We start from the raw sequence: 23,116 nt of genomic DNA, 5'->3' as shown, positions 1-23,116 counted from the left end.
ATCACAGTAATCGTGTAAATTACGTCAAGAAGGTGTACTATCGGTTTAAAATTGCTAGATTCCCATAATAATCACACATCTAACGCTAAAACTGATTCTTTTGAAAAATTAAAAACGAACGTTTATACATGCCTTTCTCGTGAATCATGAACAGTGTTTAAAAGCAGGAATAAAAATGTCAAAATCATTAATGCGGCAAGGTATCCGATCGTAAAAAAATGTAATGATATATCATTAATCGATATTCAACCAATAATCATCAACCTGATGTTAGTACAAATTAAGACATTTAAGTATCAATAGCAAGTTGCTGCAATATTTATTCATATATTGATCAATAGAAAGAGATTCATAAAATAAAATCAGGCTTATTATTAAATTCTCTCATTCAATGGTATCAATAACTTGCCGTTGGCATTTTTCAATTTTATTTACACATTGTTTACTATAATTGTAAAATTGTATTTTATGTAGTATATTATATCTAAAATTGAAACTACATTTTTATTTCTGGAGTTTGATATTTCGTTGATGATTTATTTTTTTCAACTTTATAGGGCAGTCAATGAGGGTATGTGGCTCCGAATTCCATCCTACTATATCGATTTACGTGATATTTTCACAGTAAGTAGGGAATAGCCCAAGAAACAAAGCCTACCCTATGCCGATGTGTGCTTTTGTCTTGGGGGCGGTTCCCACCCCTTCTCGGGGGTGGAAATTTTTTTGCTTAAATAACTACGGAAGTTGCTAGAGAACCTAATATTAAGCAAAAACTGTTCTATAATTTTTTTTTGAAAACTCAATACTTTTTGAGTTATTCCTGGTTGAAAATTGGCCATTTTCATTGAAACATAACACCTTTCCAAACGGTTTTTTGCGAATACCTTAAAAACTATGCATCTAACTAAAAAAACTATATAAAACATTTTTGTAGCTTATAAAATAACAAAGAGATTCTTTCCTTTACGAATCTTCTAGTTATAACACAAAAAGAGATATGGTGAGTGAAAAAAACTTGTTTTCTTGGTGCATGCTCAAATCAGTGTATTTAACTTGAAATATCAGAGAAACGGTCGATTTTAGGTGTATAATGCTACCAATAACTTTTGTTGTGCTTGAAAAGACCTATAAATTAAGCGATATTAAATGTCGATTACATTGAAACTAAGCGAGATAAACTGTTAAAAATTTGACGACTAAAGTATTTTAAGAAAAAAATGAGAAGTATATTTAACCCCTCATCCACAAGAATTTAAATGCATCGTTTTCCTTCTACAATACATTTTTAAAAAAGTTGGGCGGGTTTAAAATGAATGGTTTTTGAAAAAAAAAATAAGATCAAATTATTGAGCGCATTTTTAAATTTTCTTAAAAATCTTCCTATTTCTCCATGTAACTCGAAAATGATAGGATATGCCAAAAAAAAGATGCCATACAAAAATGTACGTTTCTTGAGGGTAAACATTTTGATTTTATTTTTTATAACAGTATCTCTTATCATTTTCAAGTTACATGGAGAAAAAGGAAGATTTTTAAGAAAATTTAAATATGCGCTCTATAATTTGATCTTATTTTTTTCAAAAACCATTCATTTTAAACCCGCTCAACTTTTTGAAGATAAAAATAACACTGTAGTAAAATGTATTGTAGAAGAAAAACGATGCATTTAAATTCTTGTGGATGAGGGGTTAAATATACTTCTCAATTTTTTCTTAAAAATCGTTAGTCATCAATTTTTTGCAGCATATCTGGCTTAGTTTGAATGTAATCGACATTTAATATTGCATATTATTTGAAAGGACTTTTCAAGCACAATAAAAGGTATTGGTAACATTATACACCTAAAATCGACACTGATTTGAGCATGCACCAAAAAAACAAACTCTTTTTACCTACCATATCTCTTTTTGTGTTATAACTAGAACATTGAAGAAGGAACAAATCTCTTTGATTTTTTATGAGCTACAAAAATGTTTTATATAATTTTTTTAGTTAGATGCATTGTTTTTAAGGTAATCGCAAAAAACCGTTTGAAAAGGTGTTATATTTCAATGAAAATGGCCAATTTTCAACCACAAATAACTCAAAAAGTATTGAGTTTTCGAAAAAAAATTATAGAACAGTTTTTGCTTAGAATTAGGTTCTCTAGCAACTTCCGTAGTTGTTTAACCAAAAAATTTTTCACCCCCGAGAAGGGGTGGGAACCGCCCCCAAGACAAAAGCACACATCGGCATAGGGTAGACTTTGAATAAACAGATATTTTCAGGCTATTCCTAAAATTTCATTAAAATCCATGCAGTAGGATAGAATTCGGAGGTAATAACCTGTTCTTGCTCTCATTGACTGCCCTATCAGGAACATACTATACTACAAAATTAACTAACAATTAGATACAAATATAACATTTATAATGTTATAACTTACGAAATGCTGTATTTTATTTTATGAAGCAAATTATACTATTAAAAAATATACACGATTTCGACCTGATTTCGGTCTTTTTTCACATGGGTCATTAGGGCCAACGAGTTTTATTTTCGAACAAGCTGTTAGATTTTTAGTTCTTCAGAATTTTAAAATTTACATGTCGCTTAACTTGCAGGTGTCCGTCTTATAATTAATTAATTTTTAGTTTTTGTTGATGTGGTACATTTCGACGAATAGTCTTTTTTTATAGTTGTTTGTTGGAATGGAACTTTTGTGCTGTCTATTCTTTGTTTTAACCACTGCGATGTTTGCCCTATATATTTCCCAGCACGTTCGAGACAAGAAAGTTGGTAAATGAGAGGACTTAGAGATGATTTAGAAGCAACAAAAATACTAACCAAAAAATTATATTTTAATTCGGCAGTCTATTAGTTAATAAATGCGAAAAATGTTTCAAGTCCACAGAAAAATTTGACTACACAGAATGTGTAAAACTTTTTCTAAGAGGCTTTAAATCTTTCAAAAAATCTATAATATATTGGTTTAATGGATGGTTGCTGTAGCCATTTTTGTTGGTATTATTGGTCCAAAATTTTGAACATGACTATAAAATTGTTTTATTTTCCATGTATTCATATTGGTGTTCACTTTAGAAGACACACTGTTATTTTCTTTTAGTTTAATGAATGACTGTTTGTTGTACTTTTTTTTGTTTGAAATTTTGTTAATTACATTAATTTAACCGGAATGCTATTTGTTGAAGCTAATCATATCTCTTTTTTCAGATGCATCCTCATTGTATGCTTTTGGTCCTAACAATAACAGCCCTAGGCCTGGCCATAGAACAAAGAAAACCTAAACTAGTGCGAAACACCGACACCAACCATCTGCGAATAGCTGACCCAGATCCAAATGATTCGGAATACATGAAATTCGAAGCTACAGGCAGCAATAAAAACAACAAAAAGGTGACCAACAAAACTGGCGATGAAGACAAACCCAAAACGCTGTCTCAGCAAATAGCAGATGGAAAATATGCTTTGATACAGAAAGAAATATTCAGTAAACCGCCAAAGAGACCAGGGATCTTGAGTTACGACCACAACCCAGAAGTTCCTAACGATAATATAAATAATTTGGGAGGACTAGATAAAGATGAGATTTGGTTAGCTGAGAACCATCTGTTGGTGTTACGAGGAGGAAACTTCCCGCCTTACGACGAGAAAAGGGATCATCCGGAATCGCCCTGGGCTCCACTTGATAACTACAAAGCTCCGTTACACCAGGTATGTATTGCTATTTCTTCGTCTTCTTTCTTATAATCCTTAGTGCCCTTCAGGGAGTCGGCTGTAGGGTTCCGCCTCTTATCCATTTCTTCCATGCACTTCTATTGGTCGCCAGGTTCTTCATATCTATTATATTCATGTCTCTTTTCACCTATATCATGGATTTGGTCCATCCATGTCTTCTTCGGCCTTCCCTTTTTTCTTTTGTTTCCCATTTTGGCTTCACGTACCTTCTTTGTTAGTCTCTTTTGCTCTATTCGCCCTGTGTGGGCAAACCAGTTCAATTGTTTGTTTTCGATCTTCCTCATTATAAATTTTTGCTCCAGCTCTCTCTTATATTTCTGACTCTTTCAAACTGTGTAACTAGTTCTCATGTATTTCATCTCGGTCCCGTTTATCATTGATTCATGTTTCTTTTGCACCATTTTGAATCCATGTTTTCGCCCCAATGTCATTATCGGATTAACTATAACTATTCGCGGTGTGCAAGTACTTGGAGGGGATATGAGAAACGATCGTGCGCGAATAGCGGAGAAATCTTGCAACTTTCTTAAATAATTTATATTGTCAATTGAAATTGTCAAATTGACGTATAGTTCATACCTACTGTCATTGAAGAAGAAAACATATTGTTGCTCACAATATTGATATGATGTGCAATTATTATATAAAAGTATATTTAATTAATTGTATTTTGCTTGCAGTACTGCATTTTAATAACTAATTTTATTTACTACATACAATTGTTTACCTTTTAATAACATAACCTAAATCTCACTTTTACTTCTTATAATTTTTTTGGGCTACGGCTTTGACAATTATCCAGCAACCAGGACCAACATGATTGGCCAATATGATTAAAAGTGCGAAAAAAGTTGCCGAGCTATGAAGCTATGAAAGGTGTCGCTTTTCCGAACTTGCACGGTCCCAATACTGTTGTATACTCATGAGTTTAGTTTTCTTTTCTATTTCTGATTTGACAAAAATTGTATTATTTAATGAGTAATACACTTTAGTAGCCTTCTTCAGCTTATTACTTATTGCCATGTCCGTTTTCTCATCATCTGTTATTATAATTGCCAAGTATTCAAAAGTAGATACTTGTTCTATTACTTGTTCCGTGACTATTATAAGGTATTCCTTTCTTTTTCCTCATCTTCATTTATTATCATAAGTTTTGTTTTATTGAGCTTCATTTCCATTTTTAAATTCTGTATCTCTTTTTGCCAATAAATGTATGTATTGCTATTTCAGCAGTTATATAATTTATATTTGGTATCGATCTAGTCATATGTCTAGTCTATACGGTTTCAATTTCCTTAAATTCTGTTGTTGTCCTATGTCTTCGTACCATACTATTGTGTTACTTTCTTCCGTGAAACGATTTGGAGGTTTATTTTAATTGCTAATATTTATATTTTTTAATTATTAATTTTCCATTTTGCAGTTGTCGTTCGTGTATTACTATTAGGTCCCTGTTTGATGTAGGTTAGGCACTATTAGGTGTCTGTTTGTAGTAGTCTTGAAATGTTGGCCATTAAGAACACAAAACTATAGTATGTGAAGCTTCTTACACTTGAAGATAGATACCAAACGCTACAATTAACTACGAAGGGAAACATTCGGGAAAGAATAGCGTTTGGATGAGAATATCCTGAGAAACTCTTTCACTTCTCTTCCAGTTAAACCAACCAGCCTGTATCCTGTGGGCAATTTCTCGATCTAGTATCCAGGGTTAAAATTGGTATGATGATAGCCAATCTTCACAGCGGAGATACCGCCCGAAGAAGAAAAAAGGGGTATAAGAGGATTAATTTAGTTTTCCTATAAGCTATTTTCTAATCTAGCTTGTCAGATAGGTATTGTTTCGTCTGTAGGCTGATGTTGGCCGACTTGATTTAATGTCGATATAAACATATAATGTCGACATTTTTCAGTTACTGTTATTTTTTTTTACCACAATATTTTTAGTATTTCAAATTTCAAAAAGGTTAGTACTTTCCACATTTTGTTATTCGTTGTAAGCGTAGTATCTCTTTTAAAAATACTGTCCACCTACTAATAGAAACAATGGTAGGCTTGGGCAGTTTACTTGCTTTATTCCTTTCTCCACTCTAAATTATTTATCTGGACCTCCTCTGAAATGCAGCTATCTATAAACGGTAACAGGTGTTCCTTTCTCTTTACTATTCTCGTCTTCGTTATTATTGTTGACAAAAAATAATAAGCTATCAATTGAGTGTTTCTTTGTTCTATCATATCTATTTTTAGTTAATATATTTTTTCCAATATCTCTCATGGAATATTATTTGCCGTATAAAACGACCAATATTATACAAGTAAATATACTTCAGAATATTCCTCCACCAGTAAAAAGCTCCAGAAAAGCTCTGGTGGTGTCTGTTATTTAGAAATCGAGAATTTAAAAAACAAAAGCAGCGTTTCAGAGATAGAGAGAGAGCGAGTGAGGGAGACTGAAGTAGAGGGGGTGAAAAAGACTGAGGAAGAGGGGGAGAGAGAGCGAAAGATAGAAAGAGAAAGCAAAAAAGACAGGGAGAGAGAGAGAGAGATCGAAAGAGTGAGACATAGAGAGAGAGAGAGGGGGGGGCGTGCTCCAAATAACTTTTATTAATTTGTTACTACATATTTATTAAAACAAACTTTATCTTAGCTACAAATTACTAATATACCATGTTTTAATTTTTCCAGGTTAAAATCCCCAAGAACCCGAAGATTCCGCCGCCCTTTCCTGTCCAGCTCACTGAAAACGGGCCGCTCCAAATCCTGGGCACAAACTCTTCGAGAACGTTTAATGGAACGTACGAAGAAGCCCTCAACTCAATTTCGCCCCCCGAAGGCTATCCCCCACCCGCGCCGTTCTTCCAACCTTACAATCCCGATTCGGCCAACTTTACTCCCTGGTCAGCTCCGATGCCAATACCTGGCAACGCTCCGCCGGGGGAATTACCAGGGGGGTTGCCGTTACCCCCAGTCAACTTGAACGGAACATTGCCGCCTTCCTTAAGTTATTTGCCCCCCGGAGCCGTAATACTCCCGCCGCCAGGAAATCAGACAGACTACATAGATTACGACGACCCATCGATCTACTATCCGCCACCTTACAGTTTTTACTACCCAAAGGATAATTCCTCCGCTGTGCCTGCTGGCCCTTTAGTACCAGGCATAATCTTACCGCCTCCTCCAAACTTCTTTGCTCAACTTGAAGACACTACGGGTGTTAGTCCGACCAGAAAACCACAACGATACAGAAAACCAACAACCACACAAGTAACGATTACCATAACTAAATCAACCACTTTGACACCTACCACGACCAAGAAAACAAACGTACCCCCTAAGACAGTTAAAATTTATCCGGTCAAGAATCAGCAATATATTAAAGAAATCAGAACTTCTACAACTCCTCGCCCTACTATAAAATCTGTCACTATTGTTCCAGAAGTATTTACTGTGCCTCAAAGACCAAAATACCAACCAACACAAAGAAGGAAACCTGGTGTAACTATTCTTAGACCCATCAAACCTGCAGAAACACCTCCTAAGGTATACAGTTACGAAAATGAAATATCCAACCAACCACTCATCAAAGAGTATGGACCACCTGCAAGGGTTACTACCACTGCTGTTCCTCTAAAGTACCAGAGTACGTCCAATAATATTGACACTAATTCTGTAACAGAAGAAACGGGAAAACGAAATAACTTTAGAAAAGGAAAAGCACCAAAAACAACTTTACGACCTGCTCAATATTACTTTTATGAAGAGCAAGAAAGAGAACCGGAAGTTCCTGTCAAAACGAATACTTATGTTGAAAATAATGAACCCTACTATGTAAGGCCAAGACCTATCGCTCCGCAAAGACAAAGAAAGCCTCAATATGTATATGTAACAGCTAAACCATATAACACGCAAAAGCCGAGGTTCAGATTTATTCAACAGCCAGTTAGTCAAGATACCTTCAATATTCACATTAACAAATTAAAGGACCAGATACAACAGTACTACACAACTCCTAGGACTACTTTCCGAAATGCTCCCAAGCCAGTTTATCAGTTTAGTTTCCAAGCAGCTAACTATCCATCCCAACAAACAAACTTCAAACCATCTCCTCAAGTTGATGAACAGGATCAGTTTCAACCAATACCCCCGAAATATACCGTTGAAATTCAACAAGCTATTCAAATTATTCCTAGTGAAGCACCAAAATATCAGGAAAATCAAAGACCTGTATTTTATCAGCAGACTACAGAAAGACCTTACTACACGACAGCAGCACCACCAGAGTATCCGCAAGAAGTAGTGACTCCGAGACCTAATTACGTACAAAATGTAGCAACACCTAGACCTATATCAGAATACTCCTTTGAGGCAACTCCTAATCCAGTTTACCAAGGTTATTACACCAAACCTGACGAAAACTACTTTGATGATAGAACTAAAACATATTTCACTGTGTTTGGAAGAAAGCTACCAGCAGCAACGACGCCAATTCCCCAAATAGAACCAAGTCCTCTACAACAAGGTAATTACCAACAAGGTAGTTATCAACAAAGACCCATCTCCTTGGAAGGGGATACTTTAGTAAATTACGTTCACCCCAGACCTAACATCAACCCAGACGCCGAAATCATACCGGTTAATAATCCTCCCAACTATCCTAACGTGGTGAGATATTCACCTAGACCTATACCAAAACAAAATTCCGAAATAATCAAAGCTATACCATACGAAGTACCATCTAGTGAGTCGCAAGATGGTTCCTTCATATCATATCAGCTTCCAGGTGATGATGGAGCACATTTCTACTTCCTTACTCCTCAATTAGCTCAAAGAAAAGACCAAGGCTCCGGATTCTACTACTCCAAGGCGAGACGGAGAAGAAACGAAAAGACTGCTGACGTAGAAAGATGAATGTGCTGTGATAGGCAATAGTGGAACTAAATTTTTATATCAAATTTGAATTTCTAGTGCCTATTATGATAAAATTGGTCTGTGATCGTGTTAGTTCGGTGATAAGAACGGTAGGAAACTGTATCGTCCTGATTTGTAACGCGTATTCAATATTGTTTGGTACAATTTTGACAGAGGACTTGGACAGTAATTTATTCATTTGTAATTTAATCAAAATATGACTGTCATCTTGTCCAGATGATATTGAAGCAAATGTACATACAAATTGGTATTACTTAATCGTGAATAAGTTTAAATAGGAGGTCCAACTTGTCAAAAATTTGAGTAGTAAAATATAGAAAATGCCGAAATGTTGTTTGTTGTTATTTATATTTTAAAACATATTTTAATTTATGATTTTAAGTCGACCTCGAATATTAATTAAGGCAATGAAGAAAGAGAGAATGATAATCATTTGTAATTGATGAATCTTGTCTAGAAGAAAAATTGCTTTCACCTATATAGTTCCAAACAGTGGAAGCCATACATTTTTTTTGTTTTTACCAGCTTTTTAATAAAATATATCCATAGTGTGTACAACAAGTAATATAATTCGCTAATATCTCGATTCCTATATTTTCAGGTACTATTGGTAGCACCGCTACTATAAAATATTGTAGATGGCACACTCTGAATATTTTTTTTAATTTTCTGTAATAGATCAAATTAAAAACACTATCTTGACGAACTTATTATCCTAACTTTAATCATATAAAAGTTGAGTGACTTGAAAATGCAAATATAAAGAGATATTATACTGTATCGTAAGAGCTTGTAGTGGTGAAGTGGGTCCTCTTGTTCGGTCGTGGTCGCTAATTATGTGAGGTGAGCACGGCCGAGAAGAAGAGGGGCTCAATTCCCGGTATTAAGCGACATCCAAACTTCATTATCCTTTTCTTGGCATAAGAAACATACAAGGCTCTTGACATAAGAAACATACAAGATATTAAGAACTTAAAAAAACCTTTCTTTGGATCAAGAAAATAGTAATCTTGAAAACATTAGTTGGATCTATCCCATAGACAAAATAATCAAGACTGTAGATGTCTATACGATACCCTTTTCAAAAATCGTAAACCATGGATAACTGATGTCACTTAAACTGTGATTCAATACAGAAAAGAACATAAAACTAGATTTGGAACCAACGATTAATACGCAGCGTTATCGAAAAAATTACGAAGGCAACGCCGCAAAGACAAAGCGGACTATATCTCCCAAATATGGGAAGAACCGAATATTCATTTCAAGAGCTCAAACTCCTTACCAAAGTAAGCAGTCCTTATTTAAACCTAAAACTTGATCTATGGTGGATAAAGAAGGTAATCTAAAAACCGATATTGACGAAATATTGAAACCGTGGAGAAACTACTGTAGCGATTTATATAAAAATAACAAACTCCAGCAGAAAATATATGGCCCTCTGATTACCCTAGACAACCTACTGTTTTGCTGTTTGAAGTAAAAGATGTAATTAAATCGCTAAAAAGAAATAAAACCCAGGAATTGACGCAATACCAGGAGAAATGCTGCAATCACTAGGTGACAAAGGTGACAAAATCATATCCATTTTATCTGTGTCGCTGTTTGAAATTCGGGAAAACTTACCTACACTTGAGCAAATACTTAACCTGAGACAACTCATTGAGAAGTCGAGAGAATTTCAAGTAATGTTGTTCTGAAGCTATTTCCTTGTGGCATTTTTATGATTAACTATTTATATGGGAAAAAGCCACAATTAAATTGAAAAAATAATTGTATTAACGTTTCGAAGCCCAAATCGGGTTTCGTTGTCAAAATACAAAATACTACTTATAATTTCAAGTAACTATGATAATATACTGCCAGGTGTATTTAGTGCCTGTTGACTACCAGGAGTCATTCGATTGTATAGCTAGATAAATATTTGGTCCACTTTGATAGAGATGGGTAAAGGTATACCGATACACCCGGTGACACGTATTAAAAATCTTTACCAGTCCAATACGGCAACAGTACGACCAGATCAGAGGTTCTTAAGGCAATTTAGAGTAGAGAGATGAGTTATACAAGGATACGTTTTATCATTTGACTTATTCAATATATGTGGTGAACATGTCACGAGGATGGCTTTCGAAGGACAGGTAGGTGGAGTAACAGTGCCCGGTTACAGAAAAACAGAAAAATTTCTAATTTAATTTTAGCTAGATCTCCTGCGAAGAGTTATGTTGGAAAGCATTAAAATTAAGATTAGAAAAGACAAGACGAAAATAATGGTCATAGAAAGATTCAAAATTATTCAGCTGAGTAACCACTTGCAGGACAACCAGATAGTAGAGACAGCTTCAACTATCTCGGATCTAGGAGTATAATTAACGATGACAACTGCGTAGCAGAAGTTCGGAGACTCATTGGTTTGGAAAGATAGATCGATCTCTCAAAAAATAAAGATGAAACTGGTGAATGCACTTGTATTCTTAATATTTCTATACGGAGCAGAAACCTGGACTCTTCGCGCACAAGAACGCCAAAAATTTATTCCTTTGAGGTGTGGTGTTCGAAAAGAATGCTTCGCATACCTCAGAGAGCTCATAGAACAAACGTTTCCACTCTTAACCAACTTGACATTACAAAAGGCAACATGTCTGCAGCGAATTCAACAGTTTTTGCTCACGTGGATCGCAGAGGTAACTATAATTTAGAGAAATTAATTGTTTCTGAACACATTCCGAAGAGAACACCAAAAAGACGGTCACCAAACAGATAGTCTGACCAAATTTAAAATTCAGCGGGCCACTCATTCTTCGAAAGCCTTAGAATGGAAACTGTTCGGCAACGGATGAATGTGAACGCAAGCGACAAATTTCTATTAAAGAATATTTTTTTATGACGGATTATTCCGTTCGACGCGGAACTGTGACGTGACCTGTGTTTGAATCGACCTGTAGTTGTCCATGTATTCTTATTTTCATCTTATTGTTTGCTAGAGGTTTTCAATTGTTTTTACAATATCCAGCGGGATCTGTTTATTATACACGAGATACATTACATCTTTAAATCATTTCTCTGCGGATGACGCCGAAAGACGTCATTCGATTTTTAAGTCACAGGCGGATAACGTCTTTCGACGCCATCATCGGCACGGATATACAACTTACTTTAGTATATCGGCAGCCTCAAGTGAACGACGTCTTTCGAGTCATCCGTAGCGAAAGGGTTAAGTCTTCTCTGTCAAATACTTCTTCAAGTCGATCAAACATAGGAATGTGGGTCTATTGTATTCTAATGAAAACAAAACCTTGTTGAAAGAAACATTGGTGCTCATCTGGTAAATTTATGAGCTGTTTTATTCGTTTCATGTGCTCGTTTTTAATTCATCTTACAAGTGTATGTGTGTCACTTCTTCTTCTTCTTAAAGTTCCCTCTTCTATCGGAGGTTGAATATCATAATGGCTATGGCCACTTTGTTGGCTGCTGCTCTGAACAGTTGTAATGAACTACAGTTAAACCATTCTCTAAGGTTCCTCAGCCAGGAGATGCGTCTTCTTCATATGCTTCTTCTTCCTTGGATCCTTCCTTGTATAATAATTCTCAGCAACTCATATTTTTCTCCTCTGGTAATGTGACCCAAATATTCCAGTTTTCTAGTTTTTATACTGTTCATAATTTCTAACTCCTTATTTAAACGTCGTAGCACTTCAACATTGGTAATCCTTTGAACCCACTGAATTTTCAATATTCTTCTGTAACACCACATTTCGAACGCTTCTATTTTTCTTACGTGTTGTCTCTTTAATGTCCAAGCTTCCATTCCGTATAGTAATATAGAAAATATGTAGCATCTTAGAGCCCTCAATCTGAGAGGCGACTGAAGGTCTTTGTTTGTAAGCAGTGTCTTCATTTTTACAAATGCTTGCCTTGCAGTTTCAATTCGGACTTTAATTTCTTTGCTTTGGTCATTTTTGTCATCAACCCAGGTTCCCAGATATTTGTATGTCTTTACTTTTTCTATTTGGGTTTGCTATATCATTAACCTTTTATTTCCATGTTGTGTTTTTGAGACAATCATAAATTTAGTTTTTTTCTTGTTTATTTTTAGTCACTATGTCACTTCTTATTATGTTGTAATCTTCGTACATTTTGTTGTGACTTGCTTGACATGTACTTCAGAAAAAAAAATACTAAGTGTTTAGTATTATAAAAATTAGTAAAAAAAATACTAAGCATATATTCATATTATTACCGATTATTTCCATTTATTACCATTAGAATATTCTCCTATATATTTTTTTAATCTATCAGGAATCGAAGTATTAACGAATTATGTTAGGTCCTTTTTGTAGGCTAATGATTATAAATAGCAACAAAACGTTTTATAACATGTTTCCTCGAATGAAAAATTATTGTTAAAATAAAATAATATTATATAAACAGTAGATACACAACTCCATACTAAAGAGGAAGTGAATTGTTACTAAGTAAAATCAGGTTTTCGCATGGGAAATAGTTAAATTTGTCAGTGTATGTATTACAATAATTATGTAAATCGTTTTGCCACACCCTAGTGTCTAAGTTATCAAAGAAATTGAAACAAGTTCTATGACTGGTACGTTCTCATTGTGGTATCAACTAATCAACTTCATGATCTTATCACGCGGTGTTCGTAAAGTACTACATAAGTAGTTACTTTTTAATTACTAGATAAAAAAATTTAGAAAGGAGATAAAAAAAACGCGATTTATTTTTCTGTGAAAAACATTTTAATTATTATGGTTATTTTTAAAACGGTTTCATTTCAGAAATACAAGGCATACACTGCATCCTAACGTACATAATGGTATATGGTTACCACCTAATAGCAATTATGCTTAAACAAACAAAAATTTAAAACACCAGGGCCCTTATTCTTGAATTTCGGGGAGTAGAAATGGTAAGAGAAAGTGGCATAAAAGTGGACGTGGCTAACTAAAACCGAAAATGCTGTATTCTTGAAACAAATTCTCTTAATTTTTGAGAGAAATGTCACTCCCCAAGGGAGTAACATTTTCTATTGATATATGTAAGAGAAATTGAAAATGGGAGTGAAAATAACAATACATAACCCTAAAAAAGCGGAGAGGTCTCAACACCGTCTATTTTATTTCTATCTGCTTTCTTCAATATTCATGTTTCCCATGCATATGTGGCTATGGAAAAATTAGAGCTCTTACCAGCTTTAACTTTGTTTGCATTGTTATGGTTAAATTTTTCCAAATTGTTATATACCAGTTTCATCACATCCATAGCTGTTTCTGCAATAGTAAGTCTTCTATGTATGTCTCTGTCACATAATATAATCTTTTCTGTCTGAAATATTTTAGCTGATCAGATTGTATCTAACTCTTAAGCCGCTGGTTTTTAATTATAATTTAGAGATGTTTTTTTATTGAGAGGGTTCCTAATGTCATAGCTAGATCTTGTTGTTTTACACAGAAACTTATCCTTCAATCCACAAACTTCTATATGCAGATTTATGGATAAGTTTCTATCACATATCTATAGAATAATGTCTATTACATATCTATACATAGATATTACAATAAGTAAAAAGTTTGAATTATAGGGGTTTCGTGCTAAATATTGGGGAAGTGCTTCAATAACCAATATTTACGAATTACAAATTGTAACAACTCTAATTAACTATTCTAATTGGGAAATAAGCCACAATCTAATTGAAAAAATAATTTTATTAACGTTTCGATTTCCAATTCGGATTATTGATATTAAATATGTATTAATATTTTGTCAACGACGCGACGTCTGAATTGGAAGTTGAAGCGTTAACAAAATTATTTTTTCAATTAAATTGTGGCTTATTTCCCAATTAGAATATATAGATAGTTAATTACAAAAATGCCACAAAGAAATAGCTTTAGAACTCTATAATAACGTTCAGTGAAGATGTCACACATGTATTTTGTCATGAAATGGTAATTATTTTAGTTCCAAAGTGTAAGAATTCGAGTTGTTTCATTTTGTAACTGTTCCATCCATTCAATGGCACTACAGCCCAAATCGAGCCTTGGCCTCCTTCAACAAGCTTCTCCAATCATTTCGATTTACCGCTGTTCTTTTCCATGAACGCGTTCCCAGGAAGTTCCTGGCATCCTCATCGACTTCGTCTTCCCATCTCTTTTTAGGTCTTCCAACAGGTATTTTTCCCTGCATTCTTACATTTAGTTACAAACAGTTAGATTTCTAAATTTTACACTTCAGAGTTGGCTTTGAACGTTAAAAAAATTTTTAAAGACTGAATGTCCAAGTATAGATGATGAAAGAAATATTTTCGCAAGAAGGCATATAGATTCTTTTCCTGTAATGGAATATTATTACTGCTGAGCTCGCAAACAGAGAATCTATTTAAAGGGGGACTTGAACTTATCTGAAATGTATTAGTTGTGTCTAAAGCAGTGCACAGAAAATAATTAGGTAACAGTCTATTAGAAAGCATTTATATGGAAATATTTTCTTTCAATACTGAGTACAATATTTAAATTTTTTTTACCCAAAAAAAGATGCATGTTTTTCTGTGAATATTTTAAAAATCTATCCAATGAAGAGAAGCAGAAAAAACAGGAAAGCTTTGATCCTCACATTAATAAAAAGAACCAAAGTCAATTAGAAAAAGAAAACGATTTAAAACTGTCTTCTTCGTCAACTGCAGTATGTTGTTTTAACTTGCAAGCAGTTCAGGTTGCTCCAAACGGAGACAGAAGTGATTTTTTTATAAAAGAGGGCTTGCCTGTTACAATTACACAATTTACGATATACATAATAAACAAGGATATTGCTTTTTATGGCACGAATGGTAGTTCATACGGGTATTAACAAAATAGGTGGTTGTTTGCTAAAATATTTTTGAAATGTCCTATTACAAAATGGCCAATATGGTTATAAATTTTCTATTTGACAAAATACATGTCCCTTTGTCTCTATATTTTCTATGTATTTGGGTGTTCCTTACAGCACCTCGTTTATGTATCTATATTAAACAATATTATAACAGCTACCTGATATATGACTTTCCACAGAATATAAAGGGTGCTTTACAGGTAAAAAAACTAAATTTAAGATCAATGTTCAAACTAAAAAGGATATACACCAGGTCTAAAGTCATGCAGAAAATGTATCACACTCATTAACGAGTCCCATTTTACCTAATTCCAAAGGTATTACATTCATGATAACTTTTCGACAGTATGAAAAATATTTTGGTTTCATATATTCGTGGAACGATGAGGAACTATGTCAAAAGCTGTCAATATAAAAATAATTGTATTTCACAAAAATAACTGTATTTTTGACACTGAATAACAAAACATGTAAAGTTAGTGAGAACACGAGAACTCTTTGTCAACGTTGTGTACATACAGAAGGAGAAAATAAAGGCTAGTTTAAGCACAGTTTAATCAAAGAATACTCCATCCATTGGATGGGGTATTCTTTGGTTGAATGTTAAGTTTAAGAAATCTCAACAAAGAAATAAAACAAAGGTGCAAAGCTGATAAACAATACTACTATCACAACATGTATATGCAAAGAAATTGAAAGCCACAATCAAAACAACTAGCCAAGAGATCTATTTAGGAAAATAGTCAGAGACTCTACACTCTACAGAAAAACTATGTGTTTTATTTGTTGAAAAATAATGTAAAATGTAATTGTAAACAAAAACAAATGATCAAGTTGACAGTTGACGGTATCATGTCATGTCATTTGCCAATAATTAACTTTTGTGATTGGTTGAAATTTTCAACAACAATCCGGCAACACTGTTCACAGTTTCTCTCCTCCCTTTCTACTCCCTCTGTTCAAGAATACAGCTTTTTAAAATCGAGAGAAATTATGAAGGAGTAGAAAAGTGAGTTAGCTTAGTGGGGAGTAAAATTTTCTCTCGATTCAAGAATAAGCGCACAGGGCGGTTCGATAAGTACTTAGCCTTCAAAAGAAAAACGAAAGTTTTGGAAAAGTGGTGATTTATTTTTGAACGTTGTCTCCTTTTAGCTCGATACACTTGACCCATCGATTCCCCATTCTTTAACCCGTCTGAAACATACCTTTTCTCGAGGTCTGCAAAGTAGGCTGCCGTGGCAGTGATGTGCTCTTTTTAGACTTAAGTTTCTGCCTAACGAGTGACTTTTGCAAGTTTGGAAACAAAAAGAAGTCGTACAGGCCCAAATCTGGATAATGCGTTGGATGAAACAGAAGGTTGTAGTCCATTTCGACCAATTTGGCTATGACGATGGCGGAGGTGAACTGGACCGTTATCATGGTGGAAGAGTATGTTTTCTTCCCCAATTGGGGCTGTTTTTTCTGAAATTCGGCGTTGAGTCGGGCCAATAATGCGGCATCGTAAAACCCTATGATCGTCTTGCCCTTTTCCAGGAAGTGAATATACATCACACCTTCTGAATCTCAGAAAATGGTGGCTATCCAGAGGTGTAACCAGGATGATCCTAAGGGGGGTTACAACTACTTAATGGCCTCTGGGGGGCATGGAATAGTAATGGTGTTAAGCGTATAGAGCACAAAGTATCCAAATGGAGGGGTGTTATATCCCACAAAATCCCCCCTGGTTACGCCTATATCACCTTTCCGGCCGATTGGGACAGTCTTCGCCCTCCTCAGAGCACGTTCGCCGGGTGACGTCCACTGTATTCCTTCGTCTCTGGTGTATACCAGTGGAACCATGTTTCGTCGAAGGTTATGAAACAATGTAGAAACTCATTTGGATTACGCTTAAACAGCATCAGAATTGCGCATAATTTAAAATCTTAAATGGAAACCCCCATTTGTTATTGCACATTTGGATTGCTTACTTATAGGGGAGTGCAATTAGAACGAAAAGATACAATGTTTCGGAAAAAATCAAACAAGGTTATATTTTTCTAAAACTTTTTTTGTTAGTTTATAAATATGTTAAAGTAAAAAGTTCTATATTTTTACTACAAAAACGTTATTACGTAGGTCAAAATTTTTGACGTAAGAGAACTGTCAAAACATTAGCATGTGACTTTTCATTATTGCCGTGTTTATAATAAACATAGCAATAATGAAAAGTCACATTCTAATGTTTTGACAGTTCTCTTACGTCAAAAATTTTGACCTACGTAATAACGTTTTTGTAGTAAAAATACTATACTCACAAATTTCGCCGCTAATTGTTTATTAATTGTTTAAACAATAACAATTGTTTTGTATAAATAATGTTAAGAATATGGGTGAATTCAACATTTTATTTTGATAAAAAATGTTTTTATTTTAGTTTTGATTATGCTGAACCCGAATCTGACATTACAATTTGCAAATTCAAAATGACGGATTCAAAATGGCGGATTTTTTCCTAAAAATCCTTAAAAAGTAGTTGTAAAATCCGAATTTTTTTATAAAACGTGTTTGTTTACATATATGTGGATATTTTTGAGAGGTTGCTAAACCTGAATCAAATTTTGATAATTTAAATTATATAATGGCAGATCCAAAATGGCGGATAACTTAAAAAATAGTTGTAAAATCATAATTTCTTTACAAAATGTATTTATTCCTGCATATATTTATTTTTGAGAGCTTTGATAAACCTAACTTAAATGTTAACATTATAAACTATAAAATGGCGGATCCAAAATGCGAATTTTCTAAAAGAAACATAAAAAAGAACATTTTTCTAAAACATTTATTGTCTTTATTTGTAAGAGGTTGTTGAATCTGAATTAAAGATTAAAAATTTAAATTTCAAAATGGCGGATCCAAAATGGTGGATATTTAAATGAAAAACAAGTAGAATCCAATCAAACAAATATGGAATTTCATTCTTAAAAAAAAAAGATAAACAAATAATTTTCACAATAATATTAAAGGGAAATAAGCCACAATATTATTAAAAAATGATTTTTATTAACGTTTCGACGCCCAAATCGGGTGCCGTTGTCAAAATACAAAATATTATTTTGTATTTTGACAACGGCACCCGATTTGGGCGTCGAAACGTTAATAAAAAACATTTTTTAATAATATTGTGGCTTATTTCCCATTATAAATAGTTAAAATTGTAAAAAATGCCACAAGACTAATATTAAAAATTAAAATGTATTAGAAAGAATATTAAAAAAAAAACAAATTTTCGATTAGAAGGATATAATTACATACTGAAACATAGTTTTTAATTCCAAACAACTTTACTTTATAAAAATTTTCGATATTGTGAAATATAAAGGTACTTTACTCTTGAGTGAAATTCATATTTTTTGACATACCTCGTACAAAATTAAAAAAATTTGATATTTGATGGTTGCGTCTTATGTTATATACGATGCAGAGTATTTTATAAAGAATAACTTTTTTTCGTAAAACTGATATTAAAAAAGTTATCAATAGGTCCCAAGTTACGCAGACATACTGTATAAGAGCTAAAAAATTTTTTTTTGTTGAACATTTATTATTTTTGAAGCTTATTATTAAATGTATTTTAGGTAAGTTTTACAGAAAAAAGTTTTGATCACTCTGTATATACATTTTTTCAGCTGGTAATTTTCGGTTTTTGTATTACATTTTTGTTATCTTTTTAAGTTTTCTCAAAAATAAATTATTTATTTCATTTTTAAACTAAAATAATTCAGTGTTTTTTAAAGATTGCATCCCAAGATTTAAAAAAATAGCAAAAAAATTGTATTAGATTTATTCAAACTTGAGTAATACCGTCTTAAAGTGGTGGAAACTCTGTAAAACTACGAAGTTTTCAAAAAATACATTTTTTGAGACATCGTATTATTTGAATTAAATTTTTGAGATTTTTTTTGAATAAAACATCTTTTAGTAAGATGATTGAGAGTTAAGTTGTGCAAATTTGAGAGTTTTATAAGTAAAATTGTAGTAGTTACACATTTTTAAATCATTTTTAAACAAAATTTATGTAAGGCTCACTTTCCGCCCACACCGTACTTATGTCCATACGTTTTATTTCTTTTTATTACAACCATAGGATAGCTTATTTCATCTTCTTTCATGTCCAATTTGTAAAATTTCTCTTGATCAATTAGTTAAAGAATTACATTAAAAAAACTCAACCGTGCACTTCTTCCAACGCTAGTTTACAGTGCGCCAATATGTGTGAGAAGGGTGACTTTAGCGTTATAAATAAAAAATTACAGAAGCTAGAGATCTAATTTTAGAAACATCTTTATATAAGGTTTTTTTTGTAAAATTTTCTGAATTTTTCAATGGTCAAGTCAGTTTTTTTCTAAAAATTATATTTTCGGAGTTATTTAAAAAAACATCTAACTTCGTTGTTCATCTGTTTAATAAAAATGAAGCACCCACTTCTCGAGTAGAACTTTTTGATATGTTGTTTATTAAACATTTCTTAATGAAATTACAAAAAGTTTTATCTTGTTTGATTTTTTCCGATGGCGCTATTATCTAAAAAAACGATTGTTGGAAATGGAAAATTAAATTAAAAAATGGAAAATCCCCACTAAAATGGAAAATTTTACTTAACTTTTTTTGGTTTTAGGACCTAATAGACACAGCCCAATAGGTCCCCATAACGCTCGAGTGACTGCACATTTAGCATACTTTGCTCCCCTACCATTAAACTAGCTTCTGTCATCATTTAATTTGCCATTCCAATTGTTACGAGTCACCTGTGATTCAATAATTTACACATTCAAAAGACTTAAAAGTTTTTTAAACAAGGCTATAACTCTACATAAGAATTATTTATTGCCGATTGACGCCCTCGCGGAATTATATTGATAGTTTCGTTTTAGCATTTACATAAAAATTACCACTTCAAACAGTTTATCATCTTTTAACTTCAAGTCAGTGTTTTACAACAATACATTTAATATTCATGAACTAGATACAATTTTAATAATCTGTAAATTGTCGAGTTTCTAGTCATTTACATATTATGGGTATTGAATAGTTGAAGTTTCAATGCCAATTATCTTGAAAGATTTATTTTCGATTGTTTTCATTTGGAAGCATTCATTTTTGTAATCCGTAAAGTTGTAATTTTTATGTACAGCTCAAAAGTACAGCTTTGTGAGTTATACCCTCAAGATTCAAAATATTGTTACGGAGACAATAACAGCACTGGTCACCATAATAAGAAACGAAGAAGTGGTCCAAGCACTTCAAAAAATAACGAAAGGTAAAGCAGGTGGACCAGATGACAATCCTGGGGACGTGTGGAAAGCATTAAGAGACAAGAGCATGTTGGCTAACAGGTTTATTTAATAGAATCATGGAAGCTGGATAAATGCCAGACGAATGGAGAAGCACTATATTGGCACCTGTGTACAAAACAATATGAATAGAGAGAAAGACGGTCCTGAAATGTTATGCATGGTCTATCCTATTGTATGGTTGTGAGACATGGACGTTAAAAACCACAATGCTAAACAAATTAGAACCACTCGAATTGTGGTGCTACCGACGAATCCTAAAAATATCGTTGGTTTCGCACACTTCCAATGAAGATGTTCTTCAAATTAATGATGAATTCAGAACGTCTGCTCATAAGCATCATAAAGAGGAGAAAAACAGAATACTTCGGCCATATAATTCGAGGACCTAAATATCATCTGCTTCGCCTTATAATACAAGGAAAAGTGAAGGGAAAGAGGTGAGTAGGTCGAAAGAAACTTTCATGGCTGCGTAATATTAAACAATGGTGTGTGAATTATTTCGCACAGCAGCCGATAGAGAAGGGTTTCAGGAAATTGTAAACATGATGACGGTCAACGTCTGAATACAGACACGGCACCTAAAGAAGAAGAAGAAGTACAAAACAAGAGAGATATACAACAATGAACAAACTGCAGGTGAAAATATGGGTGAAAATAATTGATAGACGGATACGTGAAGAGATCAAAATATCTGATAATCAGTTTGGCAAATGCAAGGCAGATCAAGAACAGATACAAACAGCATACAATCAAGGCAGATCAAGAACAGATACAAACAGCATACAATCAAGGCAGTTGATAGAAAATACGGGAATAAAGAAACAAAAGCTCATAATGGTATTCATTAATCTTTAGAAAGCAAGATAAGAGTTCCTCTAGAGATTCCGGTGAATATGTAAAGATTATGAGAGACATCTGTGAGGGAGCAACAACTAGTATTACCACAGGTGTGGAAGAGACTGATAAATCTCAAAGCGTCTTAGACAAAAACCGGAACAGTGAAGACAAGCTCAAAAAAAAGAAGGTTTAAAACTTAGTAGGAAAAACAAAGTATTTGGAATCTTCACTTAAAGATAGAGTTATAATATCTCATCAAATAAAATGATATCTTTGGATGGTGAAATTATTGTGAAAGTAAAAGTCTTAAGTACCTAGTACAGAGTAATGAGGAAATAGATGGAGATGCATGCAGTAGAATTAGGGTTGGATGGATGAAGTGGAAAGAAGCGAGTGGTGTGTTGTGTGACAGAAAATTCCAATGAAGCTGAAGGGAAAATTCTATAAAACAGCCAGAAGACCGGCTATGATGTACGGAACTGAATGTTGGGCAGTGAAAAAGAAAGAGGAACAACGAATGCATGTGGCGCAAATGAGAATGAGAAAGGATAAAATTAAGAATGAGAATATTAGGGGAAGTCTAGGGGTGGCACCAATTGATGCCAAAATGAGAAAGCATATCTTAAGAATCCACAAGGAAGAATTTCCTGTAGCTGGCTGTATACCCTTAATTACAAGTGAAATTTAATAAAAAATGTTTGTCCTGGTAAAAGGTTAGTTTAAAAAGCCCCTATAGGGCTACAATCATAGAAACAAAACGTTTTCGCTCTGTAACAAGAGCATCATCAGTGTTACAAGAACATGGTGAGCCACCCAAAAATACTAAGGTACCTTTTAAATAATTTAATAATTTAATATAATTTAAATACCTTTTAAAATAGACTAAAAGTCTTATATAAATGTAAACATCGTAAAATCCAAAGAATGAATATAACTCCTATGGATGTGGCTTTAGGGCAACATATGACTCCCACACATAATGACCTAATTAATTATTACCTAGTGCCCACTATGGGCACGTGTGGGAGTCATATGTTGCCCTAAAGCCACATCCATAGGAATTATATCCATCCTTTGGATTTTACGATGTTTACATTTATATAAGACTTTTAGTCTATTTTAAAAGGTTTTAACCTTAGTATTTTTGGGTGGCCCACCATGTTCTTGTAACACTGATGATGCTCTTGTTACAGAGCGAAAACGTTTTGTTTCCATGTTTGTAGCCCTACAGGGGCTTTTTAAATTAATATACCTTTTAACAGGACAAAAATTGTTTATTAAATTTTACTCATATGTTAAGAGGTTTAGTCATGTTCAAAGTTGAGTCGTTATTCACCCAATACGAAGAATTAGGTCCAGGAGAAGACATGTCGGTAAAGGGGATTGAT

General features: G+C 33.5%; 2 protein-coding genes across 2 annotated transcripts in view; one reads left to right on the top strand and one right to left on the bottom strand.

Annotated features, from left to right (window-relative positions):
• The window catches only part of LOC114343448 (uncharacterized), a 179,574-nt gene extending 170,577 nt beyond the window's left edge, over positions 1-8,997 (top strand). Inside the window, exons 2-3 of the mRNA XM_028294278.2 lie at positions 3,214-3,714; positions 6,424-8,997. Coding sequence (XP_028150079.2) covers positions 3,214-3,714; positions 6,424-8,646 — 2,724 coding nt within the window. The 3' untranslated portion in view covers positions 8,647-8,997. The remainder of the gene's footprint in view (positions 1-3,213; positions 3,715-6,423) is intronic.
• The window catches only part of LOC114343449 (N-alpha-acetyltransferase 16, NatA auxiliary subunit), a 504,210-nt gene that overhangs the window by 425,899 nt on the left and 55,195 nt on the right, over positions 1-23,116 (bottom strand). The window lies entirely within an intron of this gene.

The sequence above is a fragment of the Diabrotica virgifera genome, chromosome 5 (genome assembly GCF_917563875.1).
Source record: "Diabrotica virgifera virgifera chromosome 5, PGI_DIABVI_V3a".
Classification (NCBI taxonomy): Eukaryota; Metazoa; Arthropoda; class Insecta; order Coleoptera; family Chrysomelidae; genus Diabrotica; species Diabrotica virgifera.
This window is presented reverse-complemented; position numbering and strand designations above follow the sequence as displayed.